Consider the following 21,556-nt stretch of genomic DNA (forward strand, 5'->3'; position numbering starts at 1 on the left):
CAGTCTGCCCTGAGAAGAAAAAGCAATGTCTGCTATGTCATGGGCAGGCAGAGTTTTAGGACAGAGCTGAATCATGACCAGGTTGTCTTTGTGGGTCAGAGATGTCCATGCTCAGCAATCTTCATGACTGTTCTTCATCAGAGAGGATAAAAAATAAACATCCTTTTGTTTAAATCTGGAGTCGCAGTTTAATGTTGAAGAGCTTCTTCATCCTCCAAAAACTGATGAAGGGTCCTTCTGGTTTTCAGCCAGTGATGGCTGGTATTAGGTTTAAACTTGGCTGCATTCAGGATCCCAGATAACCTGATGCTAGTAAACCAAGAACACCAGTATAAAGGACATAGTTAGAAAAATGATTTATGTGTGCTGTATTTGATTAAGATTGCCTGAAAGGAAGAAATTATGAATGTGCACATATACAGTTGCTTTCAATTGATTAATGATTTTTCTGTGTAACTTGAAGTCAATGAAAAGATTGTTTGACTCGTACATTGTAAAGGAACATGATGGGGAAATACAGATGGATACAACAAAGATGAAGCAAGGCTCAGTTGAAGCTAACTGCTTTAGCTAACTGCAGCAAGAAGTGCAATAAGTATATGAATATGTATATTTATCAGAAATTATTTTTTTCTACAGATCCCACAAATCAGTTATGCCTCAACTGCACCAGAGTTGAGTGATGACAGGCGCTATGATTTCTTCTCACGTGTGGTTCCTCCAGATTCCTTCCAAGCACAAGCAATGGTGGACATTGTGAAAGCTTTGGGATGGAATTATGTGTCCACTTTGGCATCTGAAGGGAATTATGGAGAAAAAGGAGTCGAGTCCTTCATGCAAATTTCCAGAGAGGCAGGTAGGCAACGCCCATCCTCCCTCCAGAAAATGCTATAGAAGTAATGAATGTTATTTTGTACCAAATGTTGTTGTGTTTTTCTAGAACATATATTTGATTCTAAAGTTGCTCCAGTTCTTTGCAATGCCTCTGTAGTGGCTCCTAGAAACTCTCATTCCTAAATTACTTACGGAGTTTCAGAGAGTTTGAAACCTTAGTGATTTTCAATCATTTCTGGAGAAAATAGAAAACATTGAGTCTTATCAAGCTCCTACTATTCCACTGGATGGCATTATATTATGTTGACATGGGTAGAAGACAGATTTTAAAATGCTGAGCTTTTATCTCTCCACAGCTAGAAATTCTGTGAAGACTGCTTGTTGCCAGACATTGAGTTGTGTCATACTATTCCTGTTCACCTTTCAGATCACTGCCTGATTTGTATTGCTTTTCTTTAGCATCTCAATTCAGTTGAGAAAATTCATAATCTTTTACTTGAAGGCTCAAATATTACTGGCCTCGGATATGGAGGCAACAAAACTCAGTGGTGTGATGCAAGGCACGTCAGACCTTTGGTGTGATGCATCACGTTTGTCTTGTTACTGGTTTCATCTGGTGGTATCTCAAGAAGGCCAAACTGTGTTGGACAATGTCACCTATGTTCTGAGAGGACGGGGACATGCTGCGTCTTGTGCTGGGTGAGGCTTTTGCTATCAAATTGAATCTTCATAATTTTGTTGACAGAAATCTCCTCAGAAATCTCCAGCTTGCTTTCCCGTTCTGGTACAAAACATAGAGGAGACCTGTCTTGAAGGTGTGACTGCTGTGTCAGTGTGCTCCTACCCCTGTAACTTATTCTTCAGGGTAAATAGTTCTTCATTTCCCCAGAGATGCCAGAACGTAGGAGGACTTTAGATTGGTACGTCAGGGAACAGAGGTGTAAATCCATGGCAAGCTGATTTGCAAACCAGAATCATAAAGGTGTGGAAACTGAAATATCTAAAGTTGACTCCTGTGCTGGTAAGGAAAAATAAGCGGACGATGTCGTTTGTTATCGGTGATGTGTGCAAGGCCCATCTCCAGAAGCCTTCAATGATATACCCTTATCAGGAACCCATCATCATTGTACAAAAATAAGTTCTATTGTATTCCAAAACCAAATTTGCAGATCTCCCACCCCGTAACTGCATGGCATTAAATAAAACCAGCACAACACAGTCCACGATTCACTTGCTGAATCACATAAATCACCAGCCAGATTAGTGAGTGCATGAAATGAAAGGACTAGGACGGGATAGACGTTGCTCCGAAGCAGCTGTCAGAGGTTTCCATCTCCTCGGCTGTTGCAAAGCTGGTTCCACAGCATACGCTCTGCTTTTGGAAATTGCCTATACTACCTGCCAGGTGGAGCGTCAGCTCGCTCCCAGACTGATGGATCGCTCTTGGCAGCATAATCCAAGGAGTGAGCAGGGAAGGCGGCTGCACTTAAAAGAAAAGGGCTTTAGAGAGGGGAATCCGGAATTGTTTCATTATGTTGATATCACAGAAGGAACCTATATTTGCATAAATTTGTCTGTTCGTTCAAATGCATATTTATGTGGTATTAAAGAAAATGGGTTTGGATTTAATACTGCAGGAATTGACAAATGCCGGTGTTCATTATAATTTAAAATTGACTTTATTTGCAAATATCCACTGTTGCAAAATCATACCAGAAATGTGTTCCCTATGTCAAGGACAAACTCTAGCTGAATAATATTGTATCATTTTATAGACCTTCTGTAGAATTAAATTAATGATAGGAGCTGTTCATGTAGTTAACATGTAATTCAATGTCCTTCATAAAAAATAAAGCATAAAACTGAAAGAATACCCTGCTTAAAACAGCTTTGCATGCAGGGTGATATAGGTCACGCCTACAAGATTAAGACACTAACAGGGATAGTGCATGAACTTTCTTTCATAGACACAGCCTGCCTTGTCTGGAAACGGGAATAATCCAATCCCCGGTGCTGCCTCCAGTTCAGTACAGCTGCTTTTTCTTCTTAGGGCTGTACTGATTTTTTTTGTGTGACAGAGATAAAGCTTAGGTGAAGTTCTGAGGGGATTTAATACCTGTCAACAAGTTCCCTGGGTTTTTTAAAACCCTGGGAAGTGTAAGAAGATCCTCTTGTCTAAATATTTAATGGAGCGGTGCTGCCTGGAGATAGAGGTCCTGACCTTGATCCCCTACAGGGGAATGGCACCTTGTGCCCCAACTTTGGGGATTGGTTGTCACCATCTCCCCAGTGCTGTTTAGGGGGTTCACACTGCAATGGGATCTCCCCGTTCTTTGGGGGAGATGGTGTTTTGGGGTTGCTTTCCTGGTGCCTGATGTGGCTGTGTCTCCTTGGGGACATTTTATGCAAAAGAAATTATTAACTAGGCTGTCAGGTGATTGCTGTAATATCAGGGTTTGGAAAGAGCCTCCTGAAGAAGCAATAAGCAGTAATAATTTTAGTGACTCATGGCTGTGGTGTAGTTAGTAGCTCCTTGATCTACCTATTAAAAAACATTTGAGTGGTCAAGAGCCATGTGTCTGAATGCCTGAAATGAACAGTCCTCTCTAATGGGGAACAGAAAGGACAGGAGGCTTCACAAGATAGAGAAGTATTACCAAGATCGTTTCACTTCAAGCATTAAATATATTTGAATGGGTCCGAATATACGTGGCCTGAGCTGTGTAATTATGCAGTATCTTTGCAAAAGCAGGAAAGCATGGCAATGCATGCCATGCAGGGACAAGGAAGAAGGGGTGGGGGACACACTTGTGATGGTCCTGTCACTGCCGTGTGAGTAGATTAACGTGGTGCTTGGTGCCAATCAAAACTCACACTAATTAAAAAACTTATGCTAGAAGCAGCAGAAATACAACAGCAGTGGGAGGAAGTTTTTTCCTTAGTCAAAAGATCCAGTTCTTCTAGAAATCAGTGGATTACCTCTTCTCCCCAACTCGAAGGGCATACTCAGTGTATCCCTGCAGGGACGTGGGGAGGATGGAGGGTAGAAGAGGAGTTAAAGTGGTAAGGCACAGTTTAGCTCATTTTCCAGCTAGCTAAAGCATGTGCTGCTCATCAGGAGGAATTGTGCTATGCTTAAAGCATTGTCCATTTAATTTCTGTGTTCAGACTTTGGCCTTGCTCAGGGTTTGTGTGCTGCGTGGATTGCCACAGCTGCCTGCTCACAGCAGACATCAGAACCCAGCACTGCTGCAGAAACACCACATCTGTGTGCACCCAGACTCGCTACTCCCTACCCCAGGAGCTCAGCATGCAATTAAATACATAAACGAAGCAGTGGCATGATAAGGTCTGTATGCTGGTGCAAACGAGGGAATGCAATAGGTGCATATATAGCTCCAAGTTTTTTCAGTCCTGGCTTCTTCATGCTGCCCGGCTGTGACAAGACAATACAGCACTGGCTGCTGTTGGAGAGCTCTCCTGGCTGTTGGGATTGCAGAGCTGGGGTGAATCCTGCTGCCCCGACCCCCTTTTGACAAGCACAACAGGGTTGAGAGAGGTGTCAGAGCAGAGGTCCTCGTGTCCATCCTTCCCTGCAGGGCCCCTGAGGACCATGAGCGTCTGCCAGGAGCAGGAACAGCCCGGGAGCAGAGGTAATTAGTCAAAGTTGGAGACACACCAGCAATAAGCAGTCATTGTTAGCCCTCAGACAATTGCCTTGTATCTCATAATCAGTGTATTTTGGCAGAAAGGAAGATTTAATCCATAGGTACCAGCACATGTTTGGCCTCAAATCTATAGCTAGCTAATTATCCTAAATCCAGTGTTTTATCCAAACTTCTTTCTGATTCAGCCAAGATCTTAGGAATGGTGAGGATGAGTAGAGAGTGCTATCCTTAGTTTTCAAATATGCTTTAGCATATAAAGACTTTGCTTGATCCTTTGAGTTAATAATTCTTCACAAAGTGACTTTTATTATGAGTACTTCAGGCGAGTTTGAATATGTCATTGTGTCAGGAGGTGAAGATTTGAAACATGCTCTGCAGTCTATGGGATTAATAAATTAGGGGAATGGCCTAATTATAGAAAATCTAAAGGACAATTTCAGATTATTAATGAAACTACCGAATACTTGGATCTCAAAGATTAATTCATCTTTGATTTTTTTAAAAGATTAATCTGTACCAGAAGGTTAATTGCTATCTGTAAGAAATATATATATTGCAGTTGTTAGTAAAAGACCACTTGAATGCCTCCTAACAGATAAATGAAAGATCTAGTATACATTTATTAATCTTCTTCTCTCTGAAACCCACCCATTTTCACAGATGAGTATACTGGCTGCTTTGCTTGTGGAGACTCTGATGCTTGCTCCACAGGCTGCAGCACAAACTGTGTAAGGAAGGGGATGCCCGAATCTGAAAACCTGTATGTCTGCTACCTTCACCTCTTCTGCCTTTCCATAGCTCCCTTGTCCAATTTCATCTCAGAAATAAGTGTTTCCGCTTAGCGGGGCTGATTTTGAGGACAGTTCTACTTGTTTACACAAACTAGACCTGTTGTATTGTACAGAGCAGTGTGTCAGTAATGCAGCATCTTAATCTACAAAGAATTAGTTAGATGGTGATGTTCTTAACCATTTGGAAGGACTGGAGATGAAAAATTCTGGAAAAGCATGCCTTCTTTCTCTGTGTACTAAAGACATGACAAAAAGGAATTAAAGCCCTCGTAACAGTGTGCTGATATGATTATACATACTGAAGTTTCTTCCAAAGACCTTTAGTTGTGGTGTCGCATTTTTTAAAAGGCTATCATCATCCTGACAGAAAAAAAAAAAAAAAGGACAGAATAAACTTTAATCCACTTTAACATAGGAAGTGCAACACTTGTGACAGTCTCTTTATCTTCTTTTCTCCTTTTTTTTGCTGAAGACTTTTTTGAACTACTCATTTCTTTAATTCTTCTGTCTCCATGATCCTCGAGTGCTGCGCAGACATCTGTTATGTAAGGTTGAGAACATCTGCATGCAGCAGGGACGGCCTAGATGCACACACTGCAGGAGCTGAATTTGCTCAGAAACAGAAGAAACATTAAAAAACATTCATTGGTAGGGCAAAGAAGAGACCCTTGAAATTTTAAATCCTTCTCCTTACACTCATAAGTAGATTTTCTTTTCCAGCAGTTATACTCAACAGTATTTCTTTACTAACCCTCAATAGAAACTCAAATTTCTTTTTCACCTTATTTTTCCCAGCTTTTTATTTGCTAGTAAAACCCGTATGTGTGCACACACGTACATGCCTATATGAGACACATTGCCCTTAGGCCTAACAAGTGGCACTGCACCGAAATCAGATGAACCACTTCTTTGTATGCTGTTATAATCTGTGCATTAATTAGTATCATCTCCTAATGCATTGGTTTCTTTACAAATTAGCTACATGCAATTAAGTACCTCCTACAGAAATTATTTCTATGGCTTTGTTATCCATAGCAAAGGCTGTTTTAAACCCCTTTAGTCACCTAAATGTGAAAATATGACAGCTTTTCCTAAAGCCTTGATATTTGTTTTCTACACTGACTTGTGTTTCTAAAAAGATCTGAATCTTTTGGTTCGGGTTTTGGTGATCTGAATCATCTCATGATACCTTCTGTGAAATCCTCAATGTGGTATATCGTACTGTGATGCTCTAATTCAGTACTTATCTTCTGTGGAAGCTGACAATGTTAAAAGCCAAGAGCTGCTGTATCATCCCTCAGGGATTCACACAGCATTTTTTAGGCTCCTGTAGGTCTGTTCAACTGCCTGCTATGATCCTGAATCTGCATTTTTGTAACAGAACTTAATTTTTATGCTGTCTGTTGGGAATTCCATTAGCACAAATTAGTGCTGGATGACACGAGAGAGTTAAATCATTGCTACAAGGGAGTTGTACAACTGTGTTTTAAGAAGGGAGAGGAGACTATTCTGTCTCTATATCTCAAACAGAGTACTGATTCCTATTGCCAAGTAGAAAATCCTGATTTTTTTTGGTCTTATATTCTAATGTTAATGAAACATCTTTCTTTTTTTTTCTTGATCCATTAAAGCCCTATTGAATGGGTTTAGAATACTCATTACAGGGAGCAGACACTTTACAAAATAACCCAAGGTTAAAAGAAACCCCAAAATAAGAAAGGAAGGTGAAAAAAGTTAGTGAGTGCACTGTGATGCACTGTGGTGGGCAAAGATTGCATTGGCTGCGTTAATAAATAACAGATACTTACGGTTTATTAGTGAAGCTTTGCACAACATACTGGCAATGGGTGATACCACACATCATCCAATGATGCCCCAAATTTATGATCGATGATTTCTATTCTTTGTAGCAGCTAACAGAACCCAACTTTTAACAGAGTCACTGTTCAAATATTCATGTGAATGAGTCATTGTTTTGGAAGAAGACGGGCTAAGGTGTTGTACTGTCCACTGGCATGACTATTTCTTTGTTTAGTTGAAGGAATAGTGTTTTGCAAACTGTGTTCGTTGGATCTCCCTCGGCTGTACCCCAAGGGTCAGAAACCCTCTACAGCATTTCAGTTAGAGTGAACAGCTGAGCTTACGCATTGACAAATTGGTCTATAAATATGTTTTTGAAGTGCAGTCCAAAAGCCAGCCCAAGAAAACCAGATATTGTCGAAGTGGTGTTTAACATGTATCTCAGGTGCTGTCGCCTTAGGAAAGAGCAGCTCTCAAGAGGGTCACGGACCCCAGTGCTTTTACAGAGTTGGATGGTGTAGAGCATGGTTCGAGGCTTATGGAGTTTTCCCAGTGAATTACTGGTCCTGCAGACCCCTCCCTTTGGTGCTTTTCTGCCTGGTGGGCAGCTCGGTGTCCGCAGGAAGGAGTGGAGGTCTCTGGGGGGATGGAGAAGCAGCAGTGCAGGGCTGTTCCTTTGTCTTTGGTTGTGTTAAATGATTATACTTTCTGATGGGAATGGCCTTTACTCATTTATTTGAGAGCCTGTTTTCTGGATCAAATATAGCAAAAATAAATATATAAACCACTAATGAAATCAAGTAATTTCTATCTGAGCATTTCAAGTGGTTTCCATTTTGCTTTCTATTTTTCTCAAATGTTCATGCATCTGTCCCTTTTGGTGTACAGTGATGTTATGTTAAATAACAATGTTACGAAGTCTATTATTTTCCTTCCAATGTTTTCTCAAATAACAAATGTTTTGTCATTTCAAAAAAAAAAAAAGGAAAAAGAAAAATTGCTTTCTAAAGTTGTGTAAACTTGTGTTGTGTGCTGCAGTCCGTCAGGTATAATAGGCTTAATAGGATTTTCTTTTAATTATAACTGATCTAGTAGAAGATGCACTGGACTTGCTTCTCAAAGGTGTTTTGGATTGCATTTAGGGCTTAATAGTATACTTCTGATAGTGGAAAAGAAAAAGCAAAGTGTGTTTCTGCAAAGTTACTTGTTGTGCATGGTCTATGCTGCTGTGGCTTTTTTTAATAACTTGTGAGAAGTGATGTTGTTTAGGGGAGTGAATGGATGATGTCCTTGAGGTGATGATTGGACTTCTGACTTCCCTGTGGTATTGGGTAAAACTAATTCGGTGCCTGGCTTAGATGTTGAGAAACACTCTAGGCACCTGCCTGTATTTTTAGGTTATCAAAACATTATGAATGCAATCTTCACCTCTTTAGTGAGGCATCTTCCTACTTAAAACATAACAGATGTCCCAAGTAGTTGACTCTGTTCCCTGTGAACTAACAAAGAGTGATGAGATCTGAGTTGCCCTTTTGAAACACCTATTTCTCTCTTGACTACACAGGGAGTGTAGGCACCAAATATCTCATTAAAGAATTTGAATTACAAAAAAAAATAAATCCAATCATTGGTATGTATGTGCTATAGGTATTTTCCTATCTTTTGTCGTCATTGGAAGATAAATACCTGGTGTAGACTTATAGGGTTCTTAGGATCTCGTGCAGCAAAGCAGTGAAGCTGATGGTCATTAGGAATCATAGTCTCAACCCCCTGCCACGGGCAGGGACACCTTCCACTAGCCCAGGTTGCCCAAAGCCCCGTCCAACCTGTCCTTGAACCCTTCCAGGGAGGGGGCAGCCACAGCTTCTCTGGGCAACCTGTGCCAGTGTCTCACCACCCTCACAGGGAAGAATTTCTTCCTTATGTCTAATCTAAATCTGCCCTCTTTCAGTTTAAACCCATTGCCCCTCGTCCTATTCCTACCCTCCCTGATAAAGAGTCCCTCTCCCCTTTCCTGTAGCCCCTTTAAGTACTGGGAGGCCGCTCTAAGGTCTCCCCGGAGCCTTCTCTTCTCCAGGCTGAACACCCCCAACTCTCTCAGCCTGTCCTCACAGGGGAGGTGCTCCAGCCCCCCATCATCTCCGTGGCCTCCTCTGGACTCGCAGGTAGAACACAGGGTTTGGATATGTACCTGAGAGCACTGCAGCATCAGAAGCCTCTCTGCCCAAATAGCGTTAGAATTCTGTGGTGGAACTAGCAGGGGTCTGAGTAATTCCTCCTTCTCAAATAGACTCATGAAAAAATCAATAAAGTAGTTTGGGGAGAAGGAAAGTGGTAAAGATACGACATTATGATTACCTTCGCATCTGCTTACGTGAAATCCGAGACCAGTTCCATGCTGATACATGCAGAAACTTGCACTCTGTCATCCCGAATGATCTCACACAGCTGGTTTCTCGGCAAAGTATTATTGGATAGCTGTAACAGGCTTCTGTCACAGTTGTAGCATAAGTCACTTTAATGATAAATATCTGCCTTTTTATGGCATTTATTGAACATTTGGAGATTGCATTTCAAGGACAGAATAAAATTCAAATAGACAATTCTTGTTACTAAACAAATAACTGCCAGCATCCTTTAAAAATGTTCCCTCAAATTTAATAAAACTTTGTTTTCGTGGTTATGTGAAATGTATCATGTGGATCAGCTGGAAACAAGTGATTGGTTAAGTCCTTGTTATTTCAAAACAGAAAAATGTATTGTTGAGCCTTTATTTTCACCTGTAAAGTTGGACACCCCAGGGAATGCTCCTGCATTTTGCAGTGTGCATGCTCAATGATGCAGAAGTGAAGAAGTTGGTTTGATGCAGATTCAGTAAGTTATTCATCCCAATCCAGTTTGTTTCATTTGTTCTTTGGCAGTCTTTCTGAATCTCAGAGGTAGAATGTTCCTCCTGGTAAAGATAGCAGTATGGAGCAGAATTGGAGAGGCAAGAGCATTTGTGTTCTGTATCCATCTTCTGCTGGGAAGAATAGAAATTTGCAAAAAACCAGTGGTGGAATATTAGGGGAATGGGCAAAAAGTATGTTACTGAGCATTAGAGAGCTTGAGGAGAAGGTCCTATTGAAGTGCGGAAGCTGATATTTTGGGGAATAGTAGGGGGAAAGGAGAGAGTTCAGGTTTACTGAACAATAAAAGGAAGGAACAAGTCTGTGGAAACAGCAAGATGGGATGAGGATTAGGAGAAGGAGATGAAAAGCCATAAAATGAAGGCTGATAAAAGTGACTGGGGTTGCAAAGACTGAGATCTGACAGGGAAACAAGTATCTATGAATAAGGAAGATTTGCCATAGAGAGTGGGTTAGAAAATCACATTTGTTTCACCAAAAAAATTAATGATTTCAGAAACAGAATTGCCTTTGATTGTGAAAACGTAGAACTTCTGGAAGATAAGATAGAAACTGTTTCCAAAGGCCCTTTTTTCTGCCAGAGGGCAGTGAAACCAGACTTCCTAGACGATTGCATCTGAGTGCCTTTGCTCTTCGCTACTCTTTTTTTCCTGCCTCTCAGCCTACCCAGGGGGAGAAGTGGAGCCTGTGAATTCTGGCTCCCATTTCGCCTCCGCCTACAGTGCCTATTCCAGTGTGTGGTGCAAAGCGTCTTGTCAGTTTTCCTGAAGGAATAAAATGAATTTCATAAAAAACCTTCTGCAGAGGAAGCCCCTGCTGTCATTTTGATTTTCCCCATGGAAAATAGAAATATTGTGATTACTCTGAGATTTTCCCATGGGATATGTCTGTTTTGCAAAGTAGGATGAATTTGTTGGAACGTCATTTGGGACCAGCTCTAAATGCATTTCTGCATCTGAAGGGTAATATATAATCAAATGCAGTAAGTTATTCCAGTTTCTGTCACTGAAATCCTGCATCCCAGGAGGAAATACAAAATATTGCCTCATCTTGTACCTTCCATACTTCACAGTCCCTTTTCACTTTGTGCTAATGCAAAGAACAGCTTTCATAGCCATGGGGGAGTAGCAGCACATAAATAATTCTAAGATGCCTCTTCCATCACGCGCCCTCCCCGGCCTTCTTCATTTCTTATCCTTCCTTGGACAAGAGAGGATGACAAACGTCCTGAACCCTTCACACTCTTGGAAGATGGCTTTCGTGCATTGCTAGTCATCTTCTGGGCATGCCAAAAATACCCTCTGGTCTGTCTCCAAAGCTATCTAAGCCTTCCTCAGACCAACTTCCTTGTGGAAAAAAAAAAAAAGATCAATGAGAGGAGAAAGTCTCTCTAACTGGGTATATGTACCCCTCTTTGCAAAGTCGTAGCTAGTAGTAAATTATGATCAATGGAGTTTATACTGTTTGCTTACATGTTCTTAGGCAAGTTATTTATCAAGACAGTGTTTGAAATACCTGGACTGTTTGCTCTAGTACATTCAGCAAGATATCTGAACTGAAAATATGAATTGCAATATGGCATTTTAAGTGGTTTACACATATAGCCAGGACATTGGGAAGATATATATATATACGGTTTATATTGCAGGCTGTTCTGTTTCCTTTCCCTTTGGTGTTTCAAGATTCATATATTTTCAATCTATAAGGAATCAGGAGGACATCTAGCTTGCTGTCATAAGGGAGACTATTGGCATTATTGTAACACTTGACCAATATTCATTATTTAAACAAAAAACTCCTGGTGACAATACCCCTCCCTCTTTCCAGGCAGGTGCCTCGACTGGTTCTGTATCATGCGATGCTGTGGGTGTTTACACCAGCACACGTAACCTGCCGTGCCAGCAGAAAATCTCCCGGTGCTTTCAGTAATCTCTCTTCACATCATTTTGGGCCTGTTAATAACAAAAAGTTGGTGAAAAAGCAAACTATTCAATTATTTTATTATCAAAAAAGAACTTAATGTATTTCATTGTGTAAACATGGAGATGAAACAGATTAAACTTTGGGTAATAGAAAGGCAACTTGAAGATGCAGGCGTTTATTTGAAATTTGAATTGGATTTTATGCTGACATGGGATGCTGCAATAAGTACTGAAGCTGTCTCCTGACTCATGATAAATGGCCACACTTCACTGGGTTGTTGTTTGTTTGGGAGAGCCCAAGTATGACAAAGAGCAGGCATCCGTAGTCTACATTTGTTTTTAAAATAAGATGTTCTGCTTAAGGTTAGACACAGACATTGCCTTTGCTGCCCGTGAAACGTGATCGCTTGCAGGAGACGCGGGTCCCACTGGTGCTCCAGCTCCGCTCCCCAGCGAGCTTGTTGCCCTCCTTTAGGCAAATGCAGCCTGATGTCGGATTTAATGGAGTCGGGGAAGAGCGGCTCAGGGCTTGAGTGCTGCTCTGCTCACCCGTGAGCCCAGGGCTGGGAGTCGTTCTGATCAACTGTTCCCCCGTTCCTGTGCTTGAGCTCTGGCATGTCGGTATGTCTGGGTGCTGCGAGTGCCTCGTTCTTACGGTGATGGTGCTGGGTGAGCCTGTTCGCGGGGTAGCAGCACATTCCTGTCAATGGCCTGGCTCCTCGATAAGGGAAAGTGGTTAAAAAGTAGAAGTGTTTCAGGTAGCTGCTTCACAATGGAAGACTTTATCCAGATGTGAAAAATCTGGAAGTGGGTATCTCAGGCTACAATCAAGAAAACACTCTTTTTAGGCATCGGTTAAAGATAAATTATAATTTAATTCCCTGAATGTATTTTGTTTCTCCCTTTAATTTCACTAATCCACATGTCTGATCAACCCTTTAATTAACTCAGTTTATCTTATATCTGTATTTTGTTCCTTTTCCAGCCGAATATTTTTTTCCTTCAAATCCCTTTGTTCTCTTTCTTCACAAGTATCCCCAGAGCTGCCCTTTGGTCCCATGCCTGCTGTGCTCATTCAGGAGCCCCCCAGGACAGGGCTGACGTTCAGGCAGAACAGAGAAGAGGCAGCCCTGCCAAGCTCTGCTGTGCCTGCTGCTGCACAGTCTGGAGGAGAAGAGGTCTTCTCTCATCTCTGCTGGCCTGGGGCTAGTCAAAAGTAGTTTTCTTCAGCTGGTGGAATCTTGGCTCCGCTGTAAAATTGTGTCCTCTCTACCTAAACCCCCCCATTGAGGCATCGGTGGTATTACTGCATCAGTGAAAAGACCATTTCAAAGCCAGTGGGACTAAGCCCAGCGTACTCTCAAGACGTGGCTATACTGTTATGATTATTTCTAATGACTCGGCTTCCTCAAGACGAAGGCCCATGTTGAGCTGTCTTGATCAGAGCTTTCTAAGAGAGGTGTCCTCCAGTTAAGTTCACCAGCAAGTCAGGAAGCTGACTGTGAGCTTGCAATGCAGTAATCCCAAATATAGCGGCTTTCCTACTTAAAAAGTGAAGGATTTCACTTAAATGGGCATGTTTTAAGAGTGCAGGATGCAGATGTGAAACAGCAGGAAGCTTTTTTTGACAGATTTTCATTGACTTTTCATTGCTGTTTATAAATTTCTTTTAAAGCCAGTTTTATATTCAGGCAAAGGAAAGTCTAGACAGATTGTCTAAAAACTTTTATTGGCTAATTAAGATTATACTGCTGGTATATCACTGCTGGATAACATGTGGACTCTGGTTAAGAAATGGCCTTCATTTTTGCTTTTGCCAAGCTTTCTTCTATTATTTCTTGGGAGAACTTTTTTCATATCTGACTATTTCAATGTCAAACCCAAATGCCACTTGAAATCTTACGTTTGGACATCGAAATCTATATGAAGGAACACGAGTGCCTTGATTTTTTTCTAAAGTACTGAGCATTTGTGGTTTCCATTCAAATTGATTGGAAATGCAAGTGCTCTGTACGTTCAGAAATCAATCCAACCTTAAATAGTTCTGTCTCAACATTGTGGCCTCAGCATTCATGTAGGGTGGGAGACTGACAGTCCTGAAAAATGCAGTTCTGGTGCCGTCATGCAGTAACCTGGTGACGTGTCTTATCAGAGGCAAAATCCCAGAAGGAGTCATGCTCCTGGAGGTAATACTGTTGGCTTTGATAAATAACTTATCTCTGGTCTGAGCCAGCTGGTTTATCAAAGAAGAGCATTTAACTGTAAATTGGGGTGAGGCATGTTTTCTTTGGGCACTTGTGCATCAAAATTGGTCTTATTTTGGAGGCTTAAACTTCATGATAAGAGCAGTGTCCTGTTTACCCTGAGCCAGGATGAATTTGAGCTTGGATATTCCCAGTTTCGAGTTTTTACCTCTTAGTAATTCCCTGAACAAGTTCATTTCTTGTGTTCTTCATTCTTAGGAAAGCACAGCATATTCATTACAGCCAGAACAGATTTCAAACCTCCAATTACTGTAATCAAATAACTTTTATTTATTAACATCAGGAGGGAAGACAGAGAAGCAGCATCACAAAATTGCAGCCAAAGTCTATAGTACACAAGCTGTTCCTTGAAATAAACATCTTTTGAAAAATCTCTACAGCTCTGAGAAAGTCTAGCCCCTCTCTAGGTTCTTCACACTTAGATGCCCTACAATGCCACCGCTCTGTAAGATGAACTAAAAAAGCAATTAGCACTTTCGAGTGCTTTGCAAAATTTTATTAGTCTTCTGCCTCTTGAGGCTCTAGCAAATAACGCTGTTTCACTTGAGGTTTGTTTGATGCATTTTTTTTTTCTCAGTCTTTTCCAAGAACAAATACAAGAGCTGGAGTTACAGTGCAATCAATCCAGCAATTTGCAATCCTTCTTCTTGACAACTTCAAAACTCATTAAAAGCACCACCTCTTTTTAAAGCCACACCATTCTTTCTCTGCTTCCTTCTTCTTGTCTTCCTTACATTTGTGTTACTGCCTCTAAGATTCTGGACTAAGGGCAGCAGGAACCTTGGTGTCCAAGAAAGTCATTCATTTAACTTGAGAACAAATACATCTTCTAGACTATCTTAGCCATTTCCTCAGATTTCACTGGGAAACAGGGAAAAATCATTTGCACTCTAGGATTTAAAAAAAACCAAAACCAAACAAAAGCCAGTTACTTGCAGTGGGAGAGACTGTGCAGTTGTTGTAGCTTGGGACTGTGCCGCACCTCTCTTTTATAGAAGTTTTGCTTTGGAGAAGTGCAATTTTTAAGTTGTCTGTTTGTTTTTTCTTCTCCAGGGTTAATCATCCATTAAAGGGCCTTATTATTTGTGCAAGGCCCTTGGTGGAGCCAAGTTGAAATGCCCAGAGCTGAGGGTCACATCAGCTGACCAGGAGCAAAATGAACTCTAGCGTGTATGTGCAGCACTCACTTGGGTTATGAATCACTTTATCAATATTTATGGCTTGCACAAGTAACCTGTTGGTCACCAATTGCCCCATGCCTGCCTGCCTGCGGAAGAGCAGGTGCTGACATGGCCTTGGCAGTCCCCAGCAGCCACTGACACTTCCAAGAAGAGCTTCAGACCCAGATTTTGCCACTTTATTAATGTTGAGCAGGGTGGTGTTTGATGTTAAAGATGTCTGCTCTGTGCCAGTGAGCGGGAGCAGACTGTGGCCTTGAGTAAAGTAATGACTAAATCCAAAGATAATCATCTTTTGGTGGAATATATTTTATTATATTTTATTAATCTCTGTTTCTGAGCATTCCCAAGCTCAGCGAGTGCTCCTGCTCGGCAGCACACCCTGCAGCGAGCGGGGAGCTGCAGCGGCGGTCGGCATATGCAACTCTTCTCCCTGGTTTCAGCCCTGCATTGCACATAAACAAAGCAAGATAACGTGTTTTGCAGTCGCTGTTTGATTTCCCTGAGAAATTTCAATGACCTCCCTGCCATGAAAAATGAAGCACAGTCTTTTTATCGTTTTCCAAATTCAAGCAGGTTTCAAAGCAAAACCTAGGTAGTTTTGTCAGCTTCAGAAAGCCTTTCTTAAAGCAGAATGCTATTGATTAAGCTCTAATGACATCTTTTTCTTAAAAAGAAGCCAAGAATCATAAACATTAAAGATAGGAAAGATGTAATTTGGATGTCATTAGTACTTAAGCTGCTTTTCTCTTTAGTACATGAATGTGCACAGGTGTATTAGCAGCTGGGTTTGAACATAGGATTTTTCTTGCCCCATCCTCTATCAAAAATGGTTGAAAACATCTGGTATTGAAAGCTTATTTGCAGATATATCCTTTGCTCATTTAAGCAGTTGTGTCACGAATTGATCCACGAGGAGCGCGCTCTCTCTTTTTTAACCAGTCAATCTACATATATAATGTTGCTTGTGATGGCAAATCCATATAAGAAAATCTGTTCCTAGCTCAGGTCTCGATCCCAGTGTTGGGTCCTGCAGACGGAGGGCTGCACCCGTGGGCTGTCAGCTGCATGGTGGTGGCCGAAGCGGCCGCGGGAACAGGGGCTGCCGGGGGACCCCCGACACGGCTGTGGGACTGCTCAGGCACCAGCAGGTATAAATAACTGGTCTCTGCTGCTGCTTCTCCAGTAGATCAGGGGCTGGCTCAGTGCTCTTGGCCATGGTCTTCAGGGTCTCTTTAAGGGATTTGCCTCCAATTTAGCTTTCAATTTTAAGTAGAAAGCATACAATTATATAGATTTAAAGCTTCCCTTTCTCTCCACTCCAGAAGTAAAGACATCTTCTGAGGTGGATTACATTATCCTGTACTTCAAGAACATCTCTGCAGTGTAATATGTATTAGATATGGTTTGGAGTTCCTGCAGGAGACCCCTAAATGTGCTGCTTGTGTGGGACAGAGATGACAGCTGTGATTCACAAATGATGCATATCTTGGCCTTGTCTGTAAAATGAGTGGTACGGAATAGATGGAAAAAGGAAAGAATTCACACTTTTCTCTAGGTATGTTTGTTACTGAAACACAGATGGTTACCAATTTCTTTTTCAAGGTTAACAGGCGTGCTTTGTCTGTAGGTTTGTTTACTGTGGTACGGAATTTCAGTGTTCTGAATTACAGGGAAGAGCATTACTGGGAAATTAATCTAACAAAAGTGCTTGACAGCTCCAAATATGCAAATAAAGTCATATAAAAGAAACCAAAGATTTGGAGACAGGATCAGAAAAGTGCAAAATCTTAAATATTCAAAGACAAAGTTATATGAGAATGACAAGATCAGACAAAGAGTCACGTTATTTTAACTAAGAGCCGTATTTGGAACAGGCTGGGAGAACATTTTCTGGGTAGCTAAGTCTGCCTAAGTGAGAAAAATGAATTACCCTCTCAACTTCTGCTTTTCATGATCCAATGTGTGGACTTGGGGAAATGGTTTTAGAACAAAGATCAGCACTGTCATTACACCAATATGACTGACTTGAAAAAGTGTTGGGCACTGTGGCTGGAGATGGAAAGGTTGCCAGGCTAAATTAATTAGAGGAAAAGCATGAAGAGTAATTGGCTCATAGATGTGGTCACTGGCATTCTAGCACATAAGGAAGTCTGCAGTTGTCAAAGCGTGTATCATACCTGGGAAAAACATCTTTCAGTTCCATGAATAACCTTTGAACTTCATTAAAGATAGTTTTATGAATAAAGCATACTGTGGGTCTTTCCATTTGCAAATTGCAGCAGCTGACACCAAGTCAGTAAAGGTAATATGTTATGGTGTCTTAAAGATTAACAGAAAACAGAAAAGTGCCTTGCACATCTCTTACAAATGTGTAAGTTTTTAATCTATCTGTACTTTTCAAGAGGCAAATTAATTAGATTCTAAAATTTATCATTTTCGATAGAAAGAGGGTGAGCATGATGTTGCCCAGCACTTCACCAGGAAGCACACAAAATGTCAAAGGAAGAGCAAACTGTGTACGTGTTCTGTGCTGTGGTTACAAGTGTATTCATGGTATGTCTTCACCCAGTGCGAACGGTCTTTACAGCAGGAGTCCATATGTGATCAGACCTGTCTGTTGAGCTGTAGCCCCTCCTTTCATACGTGCAGTTGATAGGAAGAAAGACCCAAATATTTTGTTACTGTTTGTGGGATTAAGAGTATTTGGTGGAGGTAGGAGCAAGAAGGGAGACTGGCTGTGTTCCAGGCCAGCTTGTAGCTGTTCATGCTGCAAATTGCCCATTCCCGGGTGCATCTTTCTGCCCATGTGTAGGGTGGTAGGCAGGAATGCTCACGGGCAGCAAAGCAAGGCCAGCGTCTGCTCTGGAGATCACCAGGAATATGTCCGGCCTGCCTTGTTAATAAGTCTCTGTCCCGTGGGCATGTAATTTGGCATACCATCAGCACTCCAGAACATCAATTGATTGTGGCAAACTAGACAAAAAGGAGATACATTATTTAGGGGGATGAAGGAGATGGTAGACAGCGACATACAAAGCTCAGAGTCTGATTGGATTTTACGCAGAGCAGTGCATGGTATTGCTCCCATCACTCCTACCAGACACAGTTTATTAAAATAGTTTAAAGAGAGTTTTAGGAAGAGAGAAAGCATCATCAGAAAGGATCCTTCTTGCCAAAACCAGGGATAATACAGAGACGCTTGAGGAGGAAAGGTAGGTGTGAAGTGGGGCTTCCCTTCTTCATCAGGGAAGTGATGGGGTGAGATCCTTAAAAGAGAGGGAGAGCTTGAAGCTAAAGCAAATTGGAAGTGAAGGAACGGAACAGATTGATTTAGTCAGTGAGGCAGGTTATTTAATGATGGCCTTTCAATTTAACTGGAGGGGGCTGAGCGAGGAGTAATGCTGACGCCAGTGGTAATGGCCCCTCTTCTGCATCATTTCCAGATCATCATTAACAGGCGTTTGCCACTCCGTGGTTTTCTTTCTCTTTGTATTCCTGCTTGAACTACAACATATGGCACAGTCATTGATCTTGTGATCATTTTAATTTGGATTGTTTGCTGTCAATTGTAGCATTAGCTCTTCTTCAGTCAACGGAAACATATATTCTCATATGCTGACTGTCCTTAAGGAAGACCAAATGCTTCTCAGAATTGATTCAAATAAAGAATCCCACTGAGATTTTAGATAACAAATTTTAAGGCCTCATTAGTGACATTCAGGAATACTCATTTTATTTGCATGTCTGTGAGGAATTATGTAAGATAAAAACCAACATCTGAACAAAGATCTCTATTTTAGAAAGGTCTTACTATTTTTGATATAAACATACCCGAGTGAAAGAAAGAGCAATGTCTTCCCTTCCAGTCACACATGTATTTTTTTTAATATACTTTTAAGTGTAAAGAGGAAAGAATTAATACCATTTAAGTCAAAGTGATTCTTCTTCCCCCACCATTTAAGTCATCAGTGCACCATTTGCAATGTCTTCAATTTGCAGTGTCAGCCTCGGGGTTTCTCATCTTGCTTCTCAGGCTCCAGCATCACACAACCTAAAACCGTGTGGGTGTCTAGGTATATATATATGCGCATATATATATATATGATCTCATTCATGACTTAATGCATCACTTCCTCTGTGATGTGAATGGGCACTAGTGCACCTGTCTTAGAGACTGAGAAATAAGACATAAAGGAGACAAATTGTTTTCTCAGAATGTCACTAAGAGCATCTGGCTGGTAAAGAATTTGAATTTAGCTATCCCAAATTTTTTTCTAAACTGCAGTAGCACAAGCTGGAAAAGCTTACGACTCGTAAGTTTAAGACAAGAAATCTCTCAGTGATGAGATTCATTGTAAAAAAATATGCAAAATCTTACGACAGGTTCAACAGCAGAGGAAGCTGGTTTTGAGTTGCAGTACAGGAGTCTGTGTCGTGCAGGTGGTGGAGCAAGGGCAGAGGTAGAGTTACAGCCTGGGCTGAGCCAGCAGCATCCCCTGCCTTGCTGCCAGCTGGTACCTACAGGTGCTCAGGCAAAGTGGGGGTGTTTCTACACAGCACGACGGGGCGCAGGCAAACCCCGAGCATTTGTGTTGCAGTTCCAAGACTGCGGTGAGGTCAAGATAGCAGCTGCCATTTGCTGTGTGGTATCCGGGCAGCCCAGCACACATGCTGTCCTGGTGGGACAGTGTCCTGGGGGACAGTGCCCCAGGGGATGGTGTCCTGGGGGATGGTGCCCTGCATCCCCCGGAGCAGGGAGAGCCCAGGGAGCAGCACGCTGCAGTGCAGGGCTGCCAAGTCCTACTGACTTACAATAAGGTATTTTTTAAATGGCTCTTACACACCTACATAACTTAGCTGGGGACACTTAACCCAGTTTCTCTTCGGCTCTGTCCAGGGGAATATCTTTTTTTGTTCAGGGCAAAATTCCAGCTCTTGGAGCTATTCAAGAGATTTCTAATCTTATTATAGTGGAATGGTGAAAATTTTCTTTGTGAGCCTTTAAACATCTTTATCAAACGTAAATGTCTCATTGCTTTGGCAGCTGATGTTTTTCTTGAAAAATTAACTCTTCTATAAAAATTTCATACTTTCAGTGAGATTTGATTCTGTCAGTTTGTTTTCTGAGCTTCCAGTCCCAAATCAATTACGTTTAAAGGGAAGCTGTTTGGTCATCAGTTAAGATATAATACATTACTCATTTCCATATTATTTAAATAAAATATTATTATACCATTGTCCTTTGCATTGATGCATTCTTGTTAACAATTTTTATGTAAATGTTCAGGGAGTCATGTTTTCTATAAAAAGGAAATACACTGACATCAACATAGAACTTGGTCACACGTGGAAATATATGAACAGGAAAAGGAACAAGATTAAAATCTGATATCTGGGTTTTTCATGTCCCCTTTGGTGTTTCTCCAGAGTTCCCATAGGTAGTTTCTGTTTTGCTTATAACTAAACCTTCCACCTCCATTGATCCAAATCTTCTGTGTCCATTAAAAAGCCCGAGTCACTGGGAGAAGGATTCTAACACTGGGAACAACATGCTGCTGCTGAAAAGATAAATGTGTAATTGCTCTTGATATAGAATGGTTTTTTTATTTGTTCTATATGCAAACATTTTTGTGTTTGTCTATTGCAGTGACACTGTGTATAAACCCAAACTGCCTAAACAGGACATCTTTGTTACAGTTAGGGCTACGACGTTGCCCTGAGAGCTGGGCTGCATGTGGGAGGTGGATGCACGTCTGGGAAGGGGAAGCAGGAGATGGGCAGTGTAACCGAAATGCTGCTGGGAGCAGAAGGGGCAGTGGGGTTCACGGGCCCGGGGTGTGCCAGTCTCTGGACCAAGGTGATGATGGAGACCATTTCTGTCATTGAGCGGTAAGCAGCTGTGCCTTTGAAATGTAGGTGTTTGGTCATCAGGGTAGGAGTCCCTGTGCTGTGGGATGGAAACAAGCCTGGGGAGGGGAGAGAAGGGATGTCATTATTCAGCACCGGACAAACCCCCAGGTTGCTTACAGAGATACAATCCTCCCCAGAGAAGTACAAGTGTGCTGAAAGAGCGCATTGCAGTTAAACTTGATTATAGAGAGCAGCTCAGTATTCCTGATAAAACCATTAATCTAATTTTTGTCTAATTATTTTTATTCTTTATTCACCATTACAACCATCCCACATT

At 41.5% G+C, this 21,556-nt stretch overlaps 1 protein-coding gene across 3 annotated transcripts in view; it reads left to right on the forward strand.

Annotated features, from left to right (window-relative positions):
• GRM7 (glutamate metabotropic receptor 7) overlaps nt 1-21,556 on the forward strand; it is a 309,207-nt gene that overhangs the window by 104,004 nt on the left and 183,647 nt on the right. For all 3 annotated transcript variants that reach the window (XM_074879219.1, XM_074879222.1, XM_074879221.1), the window contains exon 2: nt 640-856. In XM_074879219.1, the coding sequence (XP_074735320.1) occupies nt 640-856 (217 nt within the window). The remainder of the gene's footprint in view (nt 1-639; nt 857-21,556) is intronic.

This window comes from Strix uralensis, chromosome 10 (assembly GCF_047716275.1).
Source record: "Strix uralensis isolate ZFMK-TIS-50842 chromosome 10, bStrUra1, whole genome shotgun sequence".
Lineage (NCBI taxonomy): Eukaryota > Metazoa > Chordata > Aves > Strigiformes > Strigidae > Strix > Strix uralensis.